The sequence below is a fragment of the Trichechus manatus genome, unplaced genomic scaffold (assembly GCF_000243295.1).
Source record: "Trichechus manatus latirostris isolate Lorelei unplaced genomic scaffold, TriManLat1.0 scaffold00022, whole genome shotgun sequence".
Lineage (NCBI taxonomy): Eukaryota > Metazoa > Chordata > Mammalia > Sirenia > Trichechidae > Trichechus > Trichechus manatus.
In genome coordinates this window covers 11,157,185-11,173,887 of record NW_004443958.1, presented here as the reverse complement: position 1 = coordinate 11,173,887, position 16,703 = coordinate 11,157,185, and the positions used below count along the sequence as shown (strand labels likewise).

Below are 16,703 nucleotides of genomic sequence, written 5' to 3'. Positions count from 1 at the left end.
TTTAACCCTTGGAACTGGGGCAAATTGGCAGAGGCTTACCTGAATCTGGGGCCAGCTCTCTTGGCGTCATCTCAGAAACGGAACAGTTTCACCTCAAGTGACAAAGCTATCAAATCCTCCTCTCCTCACTCAGGAAAAGACTGTCTTTTATGTATCCCTGAAATCTCGCCTGAGAGCTCTAAGTTTTCTATGGACGCAAGCAGCAGTGACAGCCAGCAAAATGAGAAAGCTCTTAAAAATACTCAGAGCTCTGTGTCAGAAAAGAGAGAGGCAGTGTTGATAGAAACTCAGATAAAAGCATGTGCCGCTTTTGTAAGAACCAGGTAAGCTAAGAACGGATTAAATAACACGGTCAAACGCTCAGAGTAAAGGCTTTGTTTTTCTAAGTTTAAACTTCAGAATGTTCTAGGCTGGGCACTTGGTATGTGTTTTTGAGATTTTTCCTCTGATCTAGACAGAATCCTTTGAACATGTGTCATTTTTGTGTGTGAATTTAGAAACAAAGCTCCATTTGTTCAAGAATATAACTTGTGTCATTGCCCAAGATGGGATGGATGTGCAAATTGGAAAATGTAAAAATTAAGAAAACTAAATTTATAAAACCTTGAAAAGGGGAGAAGTATTTTAAGCAAGGAATTTTTCACTCATATTCCACAGAAATATGCTAAGGAAGAAAATCTGCTCTTGTGTTTGAATCACTAATAATGGGAGTTGTTCTTGTTAGGTGCTGTCGAGTCACTTCCGACTCATAGCGACCCTGTGTATAAACAGTCCCTAGGTTATGCACGAGATCCATTCCTAACTGTGTCTTTAAGTCGAATATGTAGGTAAGTCGAAACAAGTGTATACGGTTCTTATTTAGCCTTACTTTAGTGCAAGAAAAGGCTTAAAGCCTTTTCAGTGATTTAAAAGCTGGACATGGAGCCCTGGTGGCACAGTGGTTAAGTGTTGGGCTGCTAACCAAAAAGTTGGCAGTTCGAATCCACCAGCCGCTCCTTGGAAACCCTATGGGGCAGTTCTAGGACTCTATCCTGTAGGGTTGCTATCAGTCAGAATCGACTCGACGGCAGTGAGTTTTTTTAGCGCAAGTAAAGGTTTGAAGCCTTTTCAGTAACTTAAAAGCTGCATGTGTAGCAAGTGACGGTGATTGTGATGAAGAATTTGTTGCGAGTAGGGGTTGGTTCAGTCCTTTCAAAGTGAGGGCAAATTTACCTAACACTGAAGGGAGCGTAGTAAGTCAGACGTTCATAACCTGGGGACTTACTGTAAGCACTGCTGGATCCTGCACCATCCTCACAGGAGCCCATTGCTGCAGCCACTGTGTCAGTCCATCTCGTTGAGGGTCTTCCTCTTTTTTACTGACCCTCTACTTTGCCAAGCATGATGTCCTTCTGCAGAGACTGCTCCCTCCTGATAACATGTCCAGAGTATGTGAGACAGAGTCTTGCTCTCCTTGTTTCTAAAGAGCATTCTGATTTACTTCTTCCAAGACAGATTTTTCATTCTTCTGGCAGCCCATGGTATATTTAGTATTCTTTGCCAACACCATAACTCAAAGGCATCGATTCTTCTTCGGTTTCCCTTATTGTCCAGCTTTTGCATGCATATGAGGTAACTGAAAATACCGTGGGTTGGGTCAGGCGCACCTTAGTCCTCAAAGTGACATCTTTGCTTTTTAACCCCTTTTTTTTTTAATTGTACTTTAGATGAAGGTTTACAGAGCAGATTAGTTTCTCATTAAAGTTAATACACATACTGTTTGTGACATTGGTTGCCAACCCCACGACATGTCAACACTCTCCCTTTGTCGACCTTGGGTTCCCCGTTACCAGCTTTCCTGTCCCCTCCTGCCTTCTCGTCCTTGCCCCTGGGCCGATGTGCCAGTTTAGTTTGGTTTTGTTTTATGGGCTTGTCTAATCTTTGGCTGAAGGGTGAGCCTCAGGAGTGACTTCAGTAATGAGTTAAAAGGGTGTCCGGGGGCCATATTCTTGGAGTTTCTCCATTCTCTGTCAGGTCAGTAAGTCTGGTCTTCTTTTGTGAGTTTGAATTTTGTTCTACGTTTTTCTCCAGCTCTGTCGAGGGCCATCTGTTGTGATCCCTGTCAGAGCAGTCGGCGGTGGTAGCTGGGTACCATCTAGTTGTACTGGGCTCAGTCTGGTGGAGGCTGTGGTAGTTGTGGTTCATTAGTCCTTTGGACTAATCTTTCCCTTGTGTCTTTGGTTTTCTTCATTCTCCCTTGCTCCCGATGGGGTGGGACCAGTTGAGTATCTTAGATGGCTGCTCACAGCTTTTAAGACCCCAGACGCTCCTCACCAAAGTAGGATGTAGAACATTCTCTTTATAAACTGTGTTATGCCAGTCGAGCTAGATGTGCCCCAAGACCATGGTCCCCAGCCCTCAGCCCAGTAACTCAGTCCCTCAGGGAGCTTTTTAACACTTTAAAGAGGTTTTTTGCAGCAGATTTGCCCAGTGCAGTATATCATTTGATTTCTCGACTGCTGCTTCCATGAGTGTTGATTATGGATGCAAGTAAAATGAAATCCTTGACAACTTCAGTCTTTCCTCCGTTTATCATGATGTTGCTTACTGGTCCAGTTGTGAGGATTTTTGTTTTCTTTATGTTGAGATGTAATCCTTACTGAAGGCTGTGGTCTTTGATCTTCATCAGTAAGTGCTTCAAGTCCTCTTCACTTTCAGCAAGCAAGGTTGTGTCATCTGCACATCGCAGGTTGTTAATGAGTCTTCCTCCAATCCTGATGCCCCATTCTTCTTCACATAGTCCAGCTTCTCAGATTACTTGCTCAGCGTAAAGATTGAATAGGTATGGTGAAAGGATACAACCCTGATGTACACCTTTTCTGACTGTAAACCACGCAGTATCCCCTTGTTCTGTTCGAACAACTACCTCTTGATCCATGTACAGGTTCCTCATGAGCACAATTAAGCATTCTAGAATTCCCATTCTTCTCAGTGTTATCCATAATTTGTTATGATCCACACAGTCGAATGCCTTTGCATAGTCAATAAAACAGAGGTAAACATCTTTCTGGTATTCTCTGCTTTCAGTCAAGATCCGTCTGATATCAGCAGTGATATCCCTCATTCCACGTCCTCTTCTGAATGTGGCTTGAATTTCTGGCAGTTCCCTGTCACTGTGCTACTGCAACCATTTTTGACGTACGGGTTTTAAATATGTGAGAGTATTTGAGGGTCTTAGATATTGGAGTGACGTGATAAGACCTTTGATCTAGAAAGAGCGATCTGGTGGCTGGGTTGATGGATTAGAAGGTGTTTGGAGCTAGCGAGACCAGAGAAGAGGTTGTGGAATAATTGGTAAAGGAGATGAGGGCCTGACCTAGGAGAGTATATGGTGATAAAAACAGAGACAAGTGGAGGCCACTGCAGGATAGAATGGACAGGACCTGGTGGCCACTGATGTGGGGAGGGGCGTGAGTGGATGGTGGTGCCTCTCACTGAGAGGGTCCCCGGGAAGATCATGATTTTATCCACCCAGCTGGAGTTTTGCACTAGAAAATGGGAGTCTGGAGCGCAGAAGGAGCTAGAGATTTAGAAGTTTCAGGAAAGAGATTGATCAGCAATCCAGCAATCAGATGGTAGTGAGAAGTTAGGATCAGTCCTGAGAAGATTTGAAAAATTTAGAGGTCATTTGTGACTTTTGAGCGGGCGGTTTCAGCAGAGTGATGGGATGACAAGGCAGATGGCAGAGGGTTGAGGAATGAATGAACATATGAATAGAAGAACAAGTAGAAGGTGCATTTTCAAGTAATTTAAGGAACAAGAGGGAGAAAGCAAGGGCATAAAAGGGGTCACAAGTATAACTGCCTTCAGAGGCCAGGTCGGTAATATAAACAAATTAGACTGAAGCAGCCACAGTGGTCTTTTTATATGTAAATCAGAACATGCTACTCCCTTTATAAAATTCTCGTTTGGCTTCCACTAGGGTCACTGTGAGTGGGAATCAACTCAACGGCAATGGGTACAGGTGTTTGGCTTCCACTGCACCTAGATAAAGTCCAGGTTCCTTTCCATGGCCTGCAAAGTCGCATGTGAGTTGACCTTGCCTGTCTTTCTGTCCTCATTTCCTACAATTTTTTTTATCCCTCACTGTATTCTGGCCACAGTGATTATGTTTTTCAAACACATCAATCAAGCTAGTTCTTGTGTCAGGGACTTTTTCCGTCCCAAGCCCTCTTGCCCAGATATTCTTGTGGCTGGTTCCTTGTCATTCAGGCTTTAGCTTGAATGTCATCTCAGAAAAGCCTTCGTTCGCTGTCCCACTTACAGTAGACACTTATCCACCCTGTCTTGGATTTCTTTTTCTTGTGGTCTCTCTCCTTCCATTCCATAAGGCAGGAACCTGTCTGTTTTGCTCCCCAGTGTCTCGAGCAGTGTCTGGCACACTCCTCAGTGCGTGAAATGAGTGAAGAAGAGAGCTGTGGGCTTCTGGGCATAACAGCAGGGAACCAGGGAGGCCTGAGGAAAATGGAAAATGTTCTCCACATTCACTATGTTAAAAACAAAGGCATGGAGCCTTGTGAGGAGGACTGGAGGAAGAATGAGAGACCAGCTGTGATCACGATGGGGAAGGTACTGTAAGGCAATTGGAAAGTGGTGATCAGAGTTGAGACTTGGCCCTCTTTTGAGGAGTCCAAGTGTGCTAGAGAATCTAGTTAGTCTTGCGGTCAGGGCGCTGTGGGATCAGGGAGATGGAAGGGTCATAGAGCACTGACTTCACAGGAACAAATCTGGACTGCTTCGGTGGGAGGAGTCTTTGTTTGGGAGCCTTGTTCTTTTCTCTCTAAATTATTTGTGTTTTTAATCACTTGACTTGCTCTTTTGACGCAGGAAACTCTTTTGAGGTTTCCCTCCCTAAAGATTTCTTTGAGAAGCTTTGGTCTACTAATTTTAGAAATGGTGAATGTTAAACGTAAAGTTGGGCAATTTGTTCAGAGTGAGAAGCTCTGGGGATTCAAATGATTGTTGTAGTGGGGAGGGGCCCTTGTTTATAGCCTAGTAGGACTCACATCCAGCTGAGCACCTGTGCCACACGTGAACGTTTCCTCAGCGCCGCCCTTTCTGCCCGTGGGGACTTCTCTGTTTTCCAGGCTTTTGCTTCAGCTCACTCAGTCTCAGCAAACATCATTTGCTTTGGAGAGGAACTTAAAGACTCAGCAGGAAATTGAAGATAAAATGAAAGCGTTCCGCTTCAAAGAAGAAACTTTGCTGTTGATTTCTGAGGTGAGTATATCTCCTAGGGTTTCTGTGAAACGAGACATCATAGTTATTTTTCCTGGCTCAGATATTTTTTTTTAAAAGACATGACCAAATCTCATCTTCTGAAGGACTTTTGTCTCCCTCCTTTATGTGTCTTTGGATCACTTAACAGTCACCAGAAGTGACCCCTTCAGCATCATTCCCTGGAGAGAAGGCAGGGACTGTTTTTCATAGAGTAGATAGGTCTCTGGGCAATAAAAATACACAAGAACATGTCTTCTCTTTTCAACTAGGTTTTGGGCTCCTTTTTTTTCCCCCAGATGCCGCTCACCAAAGTGAGATTCAGAACAGTTTCTTTCTTTCTTTTTTTTTTTTTTTAATTGTGCTTTAGGTGAAAGTTTATGGCTCAAGTTAAATTTCTCGTACAAAAATTTATATGCATATTGTTATGTGACCCTAGTTGCTATCTCTGTAATGTGACAGCACACTCCCCCTTTCTGCCCCACATTTCCCTTGTCCATTCAACCAGCTCCTATCCCTTTCTGCTTTCTCATCTCACCTCCGGACAGGAGCTGCCCATTTAGTCTCATGTATCTACTTGAGCTAAGAAGCTTACTCTTCATGAGTATTATTTTATGTTTTATAGTCCAGTCTAATCTTTGTCTGAAGATTCGGCTTCAGGAATGGTTTTAGTTCTGGGTTAACAGAGAGTCTGGGGGCCATGTCGTCTGGGGTTCCTCTGTTCTCAGTCAGACCATTAAGTCCGGTCTTTTCTATGTGAATTTGACGTCTGCACCACACTTTTCTCCTGCTCCATCAGGGACTCTGTTTTGTTCCCTGTCAGGGTGGTGGTTGTTGGTAGCTGGGCACCATCTAGTTCTTCTGGTCTAAGGCTGACGTAGTTTCTGGTCTATATGGCCGTTTTGTCTCTTGAGCTGACATTTTCCTTGAGTCTTTGGTATTCTTCTTTGCTCCAGGTGGGTTGGGACCAATTCATGCATCTTAGATGGCCGCTTGAAAGCGTTTGAGACCCCAGATGCCGCTCACCAAACTGGGATGCAGATTTTCTTAATAAACTTTGTTATGCCAGTTGACGTACATATCCCTTGAAACCATGGTCCCCAGACCCCTGCCCCTGCTACTCTGTCCCTTTAAGTGTTTGGTTGTGTTCAGGAAACTTTTTAGCCTTTGGTTTAGTCCAGTTGTGCTGACTTCCCTGTATTTCGTGTTGTCCTTTTGGGCTCCTTTTTAAGTGAGATATATCTTATCTTTGTATCCTTCACTGTGCTCAGTGAATCTGTTAATCGATTGAACTTTGTAGTTCTTCACCTGGACATTGCATGTGAAATACCTGTGGAGTTTTTTTTAAAAAAGACAATGTCTGGATCCTTATTGGGATTATACCATACATTTTATTTTACGTGCTGTTATTTTTACTTAACGTTGTGACGTGAGCATGGCTCTGCACCCTTAACTAACTATTCTTTGAGCTCATGATTTTTAATAGCTGGATAGTAGTCCAGTTTTTGAATCAGCTCTGATTTATTTACTCAGTCCCCTATGTTGAACATTTTACAGGTATTCAGTACCTATTTTAATAAGTCCTTGCAAATAAATCCCCGTATGCATTTGTCCCCTTTATTACTAGAAATATAATTACTAGGTCAAAGTATATGAACACTGCAAAGATTTGAAGCACATTTCAAATTGCCATTCAGAAAGGCTGGTTCCGTTTCATACCCTCCAGGAGTGTATGAGTATCCTGGTTTCCCTACCCCAATCCTAGGTATTAGCTGAACCGTACAAAACTGTCAATATTCAATCATTTTTTGACTTACAAAAACAGCAATTTTATAGAGTTCAACTTAATATCTTTTTAAAATCTGCTAATTTGGCAGGTAAAATCATCACATTGTATTAATGTTGATTGCTTGATTACTGTCGAGATGAACTTCTTCGTGTTTATTGACCATTTATATTTTGTGAATTGCCTTATCATATTTTCTGTTCATTATTAGTATATTTCTACTTTTCTTAAACAAATTTTAAGAGCGCTATAGATAGACCTACTGACCTTTATTTGTTTGCACTATTTCCTAAAGTTTAATACTTTCTGGCATATAGAAATTTTAAATTTTTACATTGTCAAATATTTTGGCAGATTTTCTAACCCATGAATGATGCGCCTGCCTGTACCACTTTTTGGAGTGTTGTACAGTTTGGATATTACTCTTATTCAACATTCTCTCTATTTTTTAAAAAATTATTATGGTAAAATATATATAACAAAAAGTTTGCCATTTTAACCATTGTCAAGTATACAATTCAGTGACATTAGTTATATTCTCTATTTTTTTAAACAAACTTTTTTTTTTGTTTTATTCCAGATTTTAAAATACTGCATTTCATTGAATAAGAAAATTCATCCATTGTAAGACATGTCATTACTTTCTGTGCCACTAAAAGAACAAAAGCTACCAATGACACTGTGACATGCCAGTGGTTGTGAGATACAGCTTGATTTCAGAGCTGTTAAAATACAGAAAAAGAAAGTGTCCTTTGACATGTCATGAGGTTGGTAACGAATGTCACAAAACAATATGTGTACTAACTGTTTAACGAGAAGCTGGTTTGTTCTGTAAACCTTCCTCTAAAGTACAATAATAAAAAAAATAAAAGGACAGGTTAAAAATAAAAAGTAAATATTCCCCTTAAAAAAAGAAGTGTCTTAAATTGATAAAATACCATGCTTTAACAAATATGAATCGTTGCCTGATTCAGCTATGTATTTCGTCTTCTCTTGCCTCAAGTAATATATAGTCTTTTATTTTATTGTGCTTTAGGTGAAAGATTACAGCACAATTAGTTTCTCATTCAAAAATTTATACACAGATTGTTTTGTGACGTTGGTTGCAGACCTCTCATTGTGTCAGCACTCTCTCTCTTTCCCTTTCCACCCCAGGTTCCCTATGTCCGTTCGTCTGTTTTTCCTGTCCTTTCCTGCTTTCTCATCCTTGCTTTTGGGCAAGTGTTGCCCATTGGGTCTCATATACTTAATGGAGCTAAGAAGCATGTCCCTCACCTGTGTTATGGTTTGTTTTATATGCCTGTTCTAATCTTTGGCTGAAAGGTGGACTTTGGGAGTGACTTCAGTTCTGAGTTAGCAGGGTGTCTGGGGGCCATAGTCTCGGGGGTTCCTCTAGTCTCTGTCAGACTAGTAAGTCTGTTTGTGTGTGTGTGTGTGTGAATTTGAATTTTGTTCTACATTTTTCTCCCACTCTGTCCAGGACCTTCTCTTGTGATCCCTGTCAGAGCAGTTGGTGGCGGTAGCCAAGCACCATCTGGTTCTTGTAGGCTCAGGCTGGTAGAGGCTGTGATTCATGCCTTTGGACTAATATATTCCTTGTGTCTTTGGTTTTCTTCACTCTGCTTTGCTCCGGATGGGTTGGGACCAATAGATGTATCTTAGATGGCTGCTCGCAAGCTTTTCAGACCCACAATATATAGTCTTTGATGACCTAAATAGCCAGTAGAAACCATTCTTTGAGTGTGCTTTTACTACATTATAATTTGAGTTTTCATACACAGGTTGAATCTCAAAGTTTGTAAGAACCTTGGAGATCATCTAGTCCAAATCCGTCTGACTTAAATTCCCTGCATAGCATCTCTGCCAAACAGCTACATAACCTTTGATGCCAAATAGTGTGGACTGTTTCGGGATGTAATTTTAGCTCACCATTCTTACCAAAGGTGGGGCTGACCACTTGGTGGGGTCAGGTACAGGCTTTCTACAATTTGACTTTCTGGATGTTTTCTCAAAGAGCCAGAATCCAGTTTATGATTATGAAGACAAGACCAGGGCTTTGAATCAGTTCTTCCCGGTTCCGTCATGATGGAGGAAGCGAAACCGAAACAAATGTGAATTTTATAGAATTTGGGTGAACCTAAATGATAACTGGAATGGGAAATATTACTGCTTGAAGCCCTGCTAGAAACCTAATCTCCCTCTTGGAAAACAAGGGCAGCCCACGAGTTGCATAGCAACCAGATCTCTTGCCTGTGGGATTTTGAGCAGAGTCGGAAACAGCGATGGTGGCTGACCTTGCCACTTTGAATGTATGTCGCTCTCCACAGTTGTGCCAATAACCCAGTCTCATGCATCAGGCTCCTGGACAGGCTCACTGCGCCTCTTCTGAGTCTCCCATTCCAGGGCTTCGACCTGTATTTTATTTATTTATTTTTTTACCTCCTATTTATTTGTTTGTTTGTTTATATCTATATATATATATATATATAGTGTGTGAGGTGAAAGTTTAGGAATTAGATTCCCATTTGATAGTTTGTACATAAAGTGTTTCATGGCCTTGGTTGCATTCCCCACAATGTGTTGGCACTCTCTCTCCCCATTTCCACCCTGATTTCCTTGTTTCCTTTCATCCTGATTTTCTACCCCTTCTGCCTTCTCATTTTTGCTTTTGGGCAAATTTTGCCTTTTTGATCTCGTATAGTTGATTGTTCTGAGGAGCACATTCCTCTCGGGTGTTATTGTTTATTTTATGGGTTTGTTTATTGTTTGGCTGGAAGGTGGTCTTCGGGAACGGCTTCAGTTCCAGGTCAGAAGGGTTGTCTTAAGGCCATAGTCTTGGGAGTTCCTCCAGTCTATGTTAGACCAGTAAGTCTGGTCTTTTTTTGTGAGTTTGATTTTTTGTTCTGTATTTTTCTCCCACTCTGTCTGGGACCCTCTGTTGTGATCCCGGTCAGAGCAGTCAGTAGTGGTAGCCAGGTACCATCTAGTTCTTCTGGTCTTGGGGTTGTGTAGGCTGTGGGTCATGTGGTCCATTAGTCATTTGGACTAATTGCTCCTTCGAGTCTTTGGTTTTCTTCACTCTCCTTTGCTCCAGATGGGAAGAGACCAATAGTCCTATCTTAGATGGCTGCTTGCAAGCTTTTAAGACCCTAGACACTACTCACCAAAGTAGGATGCAGAAGTTTTCTCAAAAGAGTTTCCTGCGTCAAAAGAGCAAGTCAAGTGATTAAAAACACAAATAATTTAGAGAGAAAAGAACAAGGCTCCCAGACAAAGACTCCTCCCACTGAAGCAGTCCAGATTTGTTCCTGTGAAGTCAGTGCTCTATGACCCTTCCATCTCCCTGACCCCACAGCACCCAATTGATGTAGATGTCCCTCGAGTCTGTGGTCCTTTGCCTTTGAGCCTAGGAACTTCATCCTGTGAGGTGTTTGGTTATATCTAAGAGGTTTCCCTGACTGTGCTCTATTGTCTGTATTAATATATGAGGAGCATCTACAGTCATGTATATAGAAATATCTGCCACCAAACCTGTATCTGTTGGTGGGTGTGCCCTTACATCCTTGACCTGCAATTTTTCCCGTTCTGGTTATCATTCCAGATCACCCAAATTGTAAAAACTTTTGTCCCTTTTTCTCTTTGTTGGCCGTGACTTAACTGGTTCAAACCGGTTTGAAGCCCTGGGCATGATACTGTGTTCATTGGGTCTCATTCTGACCAGTAGGGAGCAGTATTGTGCCCTCATTGGGCCAGTGCTCCTTAAGTCCCTGAGATTGATTTAGTAACATTTACAGAGGGATTGTAGTCTTCTTTCTGGATCAGGAAAGGGTGAGCCCAGCTACTTGCTACTTGATTGTTTGCTGCCTTTGACTTCTTTGGAGAACTTCTAAGAGACAGAATCTGCTCCACACAGGGCAGCAGTTACATTCTACCCAAGCTCTGCCCCTTCCTTTTCAGCCATTTTACAACGAGGGAGAATCACTCGCGGTTGTATTCTTGCCAACAGAGTGTGCTCTTTGATATAAAAAGGTTGACTTAGTACTCCAAGTAGGCTAAATAGTATTGCTGGGTGATTATTTCACCCAGGAGAGGATGAGAGTAGAAATGTGGGATATTTTATGTAATATGGTCCTTGGATCATCTCTGCTTGTGAATAAACATCTCTTCAATATGTTGGAAATGTCCCCTGGCTGCCAAAGTATTTTCTGCTTTTGTAGGAAAGCCTTTCATTCCATATCTGCTGCTGCTTTTATTGGGGCGTTTTTTTCCCTCCTGCTGCAGGTTATGGGAGAAGATATTGTTCCAGAGAAAATAAAAGACGAAGTTCACACGGAGGTGAAGTGTGTAGGCTCTGCTGCTTTGACTGCCTTGGTGACTGCATCTTCAAAAGAATTTGAAGACAAGTGGTTCAAAAAGATCAAAGACCATTTCTGTCCCGTTGAGAATCAGTTCCATACAGAGATACAAATCTTGGCTTAGTGGTCCATTTAAAAACAAAGCAGAAAACGTCTTCCACTGTATTAATTGTCCTTTCTCACTTTAGACAGGAACGACCGCTAATAATGGAGTATAGTGAATTAAAAATGTTTATTTATGTTTTGTAAAAAATGACTTCTCTGAAATTCTTTTTATTGCAGTTTCTTGATTTTTTGTTTTCTTTATATATTTTTGCTATTTAAGTACTGTAGCTTAGACCTTTTTGACACCTACTGCCCCTTCAGAGGCTGCCCTAGTGGTGCAGGGATTAAGCGCTTGGCTGCTAACCATAAGGTTGGCAGTTTGAATCCACCAGCTGCTCCTTAGAAATCCTGTGGGGCAGTGCTACTCTGTCCTGTAGGGTTGGTTATGAGTCAGACTCGACTCTACGGCAACGGGCTTGGGCTTGGGCTTAGTCTTGGTCTTGGTCTTGGCCCCCTTTAGAAGATATCTGTTGGGAAAGTATGTAAAGGAGGCTTTTAGATTTTGTAGTCTTTTTAAAACAGTTAATATACTACAACTACCCCTTGCTGTTGAGTCCATATAGGACATAGTAGAACTGCCCCATAGGGTTTCCAGGGCTGTAATCTTTATGGAAGCAGATTGCCACATCTTTCTCCCATGGAGTGGCTGATGGGTTTTAACCGCTGACCTTTTGGTTAGCAGCCGAGCATTTAACAACTGTACCACCAGGGCTCCTATACTGTAACTAGCAGGGCAAGAATTTGCATTGTTCAGGTAAACAAATCAGGACCAAGAATGCAGAAATGTGGTAGTACACTATTTCTGAATAGAGTGTGTCAAGAATGGTGAAAAGTCTGAGATTTTACTCTACTTGTCAGCTAATAAGCTAGCCTGCCAGAGCTTCATGGATACTGGCAGAAGATACGAGGCTCCAGGGTCAGAAACAAAGGACTTTGTTACTCATAGCCCAGCAAGCAGTAAAAGCTTTAGCATTATTTGCATCAGTTCCTCTTGCCCCCAAGTCCCAAGGGAGCAATACAAGTGGGTCCAGATGAATGGTTGCACGTGCAGTGGATCACATTACAGGAGAGGAGCCCTAGAGCTTAGGAAACCCAAATCTTATAGTGGGCAGTCAGCATGCTTACCCTTTGCTCCAGAGGGAGACTGATACAAACATCCTTGAAAAGGTAGTCTAGAACAAAGAACATTTAGTGCCTTGCTTTCACGATGTGTAGAAATGGGAAAAATCCATAGAACATTGTCTCATTGAGTGATTATCCCTATCCTTCCAGCCACACAAATCATAATCACAGCCAATAATACCTTCAAATATGAAGGGCCATTACTTTACTCAATGAATTACCTGGAATGAAAGCGCTCTTTTATGAGAAATGAAATTTAAAAATAAACCAAAAAACTTCATCATATGTCCTGCACAGCTTTTATATGATCTTTCTCAGCAGAGGGAAGAGAATTCCAGCCCTGGGCAAAAAGGTGAAGTCATCAGAATTTCCCTTCCACAGTTCCTGCTCACTTCTCGCTTTCCCAGTACCCTCCCCAAACAGACGGCATCTGATTTTGTTTGTACTTTGATTACTCTCTTAGTATGACTGGGTTTGATAGCATGGCCAGCGATTGCAAGTTTACTTTTTTACCTTTAGTGTGAAATAAAAGACTGTATGGTTAATATTTTGATGTTAGGAACCATCAGACATGACAGTCCTTTAGTATCTCCGCATTGCTATTCATCCATCCATTTAATATTTATCGACCCCCTGTCATGTGCTAGGAGCCCTGGTGGCCTAGTGGTTAAGAGCTTGGCTGCCAACCAAAAGGTCAGCAGTTTGAATCCACCAGCGACTCCTTGGAAACCCTATGGGGCAGTTGTACTCTGTCCTATAAGGTCGCTATGAGTTGAAATCAACTTGACAGCAGTGGGTTATTGTATGGTTATCATGTACCAAGCATTGTTCTGTTGCTGTGGAGACACCAATTATCATGGAGTTTATGGACTAGTTGTGGATTGCTCTCAGAATAAACTCTAACCTGGCTTGCTGAGCCCTTCATGATACAGCCATTGGCTACTAGAGTTACATCTTTCCCTACCTCCGCCCTCCATATTTAACTGTACTGTAACGTTCACCTTTAGGCCTTCACACATTGCCCCACTCAGTCTGGAGACCCCATCCCCATTATATGGCTAGTTCATATTCATCTTTCAGACCCAAGGAGATTTCGCTTCACCAGAGTCTTCCTGATCCCCAAGTGGTGTTGCTGCTTTCCTCCTCGTTCACTCCCATGTTGGCCCTTATTAGTCTACATTGTAGTTGCCTGTTTGTTTTCCATGATAGACTTCAAACCAGGGCTTCCAACCAGTTCGTTGGAAGTTCCTGCTGAGAATTTGCATTTCTAACAAGTTCCTAGGAAGGACATAAGAATCATGGAGGGGGGATCTTTTTAAAATGCAGATTCTGATTCAGTATACCTGGGGTGGAAATGCAAATTCTTAGCAGCGAACTTGTTACAAGTGCAAATTCTCAGCTGGCATTCAAACCATAATGAACTTAGTAAAATCAGGGACTATGACTGCTTTGTTTGTATTTGTATCCCCAGGGAAGAATACCTGGCATCTCAGTATTTGTTGAACAGAATTGCTGAATTAATTGGCCAGCATCTATCTTGTATGCACAAAAGGTTAATACCCTACAGATCTGATGTGGTGCGGAGGCAGTCCAAGCACCCCACCTATTTCTCTTTCCCCCATTCACCTAGGCTCCCTAGAAATGTTCCCTTTCCTCTGCTATCTTCTCTTGGCCTCCAGTTTCCATCCTAGTCCAGTTGCCAACTTTGCCCATGCTTTTAGCTTTTAACCCTCTGGCTTTGCTCACAGACCCACTGCCCGAGTGGTCTTTGTGAATCCTGCTCCTGTCTTCACCCCGCCCATCCCACTCTCCTGGCAGCGGTGTGTTGATGTGGGTGAGAACCAAGCCTCCTGAACTCTGATGCCTCAGCTGTAATGAAGGAGTGACAAAGGGCATCCGGGAAGATAGGGCATCTCTCATTTCATCAGACAAAAGTTCTCACGATCATTTCCAGCACAGATGGTGATTAATTGAGCAATGATTATGCTAAAGAAAAATTGTCAGGCCTGCCTATTCAGAATGCCACCACCCTCTTGGTCAGGGAATGAATCACTCAGGAGGTGAGCAGACATACACCACAGATGTGACAGTCTGCACTTGGGGTGGGCGGGGTGGGATTCCTTGCAATCCTGTCTCTTGCACTCTGAAAAGGCCTGTCTTCAGCATCTCCCAAGGAAGAGTCTATGCTGGGTATTCAAGCAGGTGAGACGCCTTTATTTTTACACTCTTACACGCTGCAACCAATCTTCATAGTGTAAACGAAGCGATCTTATGAAAATAAAGATTGTTTTCAAAATCCGTCAGTGATTTCCTAAATCCTTTTGAGGCCTGTAAGCCACACTGGTCTGGCTTGGCCTGTCCCCTTCAGCCTCAACTCGGATGCAGCCACCCTGATTTCCTTGCGTGTCCTTGGACTCTTCAAGCTCCTCCCACCCAAGCCCTTTGCCCATCCAGTTATCTCTACTTGGAACATTCTCCCCTGCAATCCCCCAGCTCTACCATGAACTCTCCCTTCCTATGAATCTCAGCTCCAAGGTCACTCTCAGATGAGATGTGCCTGATCCCCAGACTTGCTCAACCAAAAAAACCCAAACCTGTTGCCGTCGAGTTGATTCCGACTCACAGTGACCCTACAGGACAGAGTAGAACTGCCCCATAGGGTTTCAAAGGAGCAGCTAGTGGGTTCTATCTGCTGCCGTTTTGGTTAGCAGCTTGAGCTCTTAACCACTGCACCACCAGGGTTTCCAGAGTTGCTCAAGTCCCCCGTTAACGTCATAGCATCCTGTGTGTGTGTTCTTTAAGTGCTTTTTGGAATTATAATTCAATAATCCATTGTATAAGTCCTCCTTGCTAATTCATAAGCTCCATGACTGTCCTTGGTTTGCCCATTTATGGCGGCCTGAGCCTCATGGATGTGCTATGACTTCTGCTCACTGCAGCCTTCCTGCAGCCTCAGGCCCTTGCGGGGGCGGCCTGAAGCGTGGTGAGCCGGAAGCCCATGAGCCATCCCTACAGAGCCCCACTGCCAGCGCCAGAAGCGTCCCCTGCCCTCCTGTGTGCACCACAGATCGACAAAGATGAGCTTCATTTCGGAAAGACCTTGGCAAAAATCTCTGTGAAACAAATCCAAGGCCACCATTTACTCTACAAAAAGTTGTTTCAAAGAACAGCCTTTAGTGTTTTTGAAATTTAATCTATAAAATACAGTTTACATACTGCTTGCTGGGGTCTCGATTATTTAAAAAAAAAAAAGAGGGGGAAGGGGATTATTCCAAAAGATGCCAAAGCTCCATCCGTGCTGTTGTGCGTGGTGTCAAGTCAGTCACACAGTCATACACGTCCTAACCACTTGCTAACTCAGGCCTTAGTTTAGGGCTTCAGACCCAGCTGAGCTGTTGCTATACAGCCTGAAGCTGAAGTGAATGTTCCATGAGGCAGCGATCCAGCAATCCCAACGAGTGGCAGGCCAGGCCTGGCTCTGATCTTGTCTTCAAGTAAGAGTGTATCCACCTAAGAGGTTTTGCTAACGAGGAAGGAAGTCGAGACAGGCATTTGTCTACTTGGGGTTCACCCTGCCTTATCCTCTTCTAGGCACACGACAGCTTCATCACCTAAAGTTTTGGTATTGTGTCTGTCGGCCTTTAAGCTAATGCCCCCCGCAAGGCCCTTGTCTGGGAACTGCTCTCACTGGCAGGCCTGGCAGCCATATTTGTACTCAGTGACTCCGACTGATTGGTGGAGGGCAGGTGGTCACTTGACCCAAACTGGGCCAATCAGATTCTCTCCTGGAGATTTAGATGTGAAAGAGTCTCTCCATGTGTCTGAACTCACAAGCTCACAAGCTGGGGGTGTGGTGGCCGTGTTCTGACAAGAGGACAGAAGAGCAGACAGAGCACGTGTGCAGAGAGGGGGAAAAAAATGCAGGAGATACCCGGAAAGGGCACAGGGACAATTCTCGCCTTTGACACTTCCTGATTCCAGGCCTTTCCTGTTCTCTAGCCTCCATGAGACACCTGGAGTGTGGTAGCAATGGTGTCATTAGGGGTGTACGGGGGGGGGACTGCAGACCGCACCAGGTG

General features: G+C 43.2%; 1 protein-coding gene across 1 annotated transcript in view; it reads left to right on the top strand.

Annotated features, from left to right (window-relative positions):
- The window catches only part of CUNH8orf76 (chromosome unknown C8orf76 homolog), a 19,310-nt gene extending 7,675 nt beyond the window's left edge, over positions 1-11,635 (top strand). Inside the window, exons 4-6 of the mRNA XM_023728158.1 lie at positions 10-323; positions 5,127-5,259; positions 11,324-11,635. Of these exons, the coding sequence (XP_023583926.1) occupies positions 10-323; positions 5,127-5,259; positions 11,324-11,521 (645 nt within the window). The 3' untranslated portion in view covers positions 11,522-11,635. The remainder of the gene's footprint in view (positions 1-9; positions 324-5,126; positions 5,260-11,323) is intronic.
- The last annotated feature ends 5,068 nt before the right edge of the window (positions 11,636-16,703 follow it).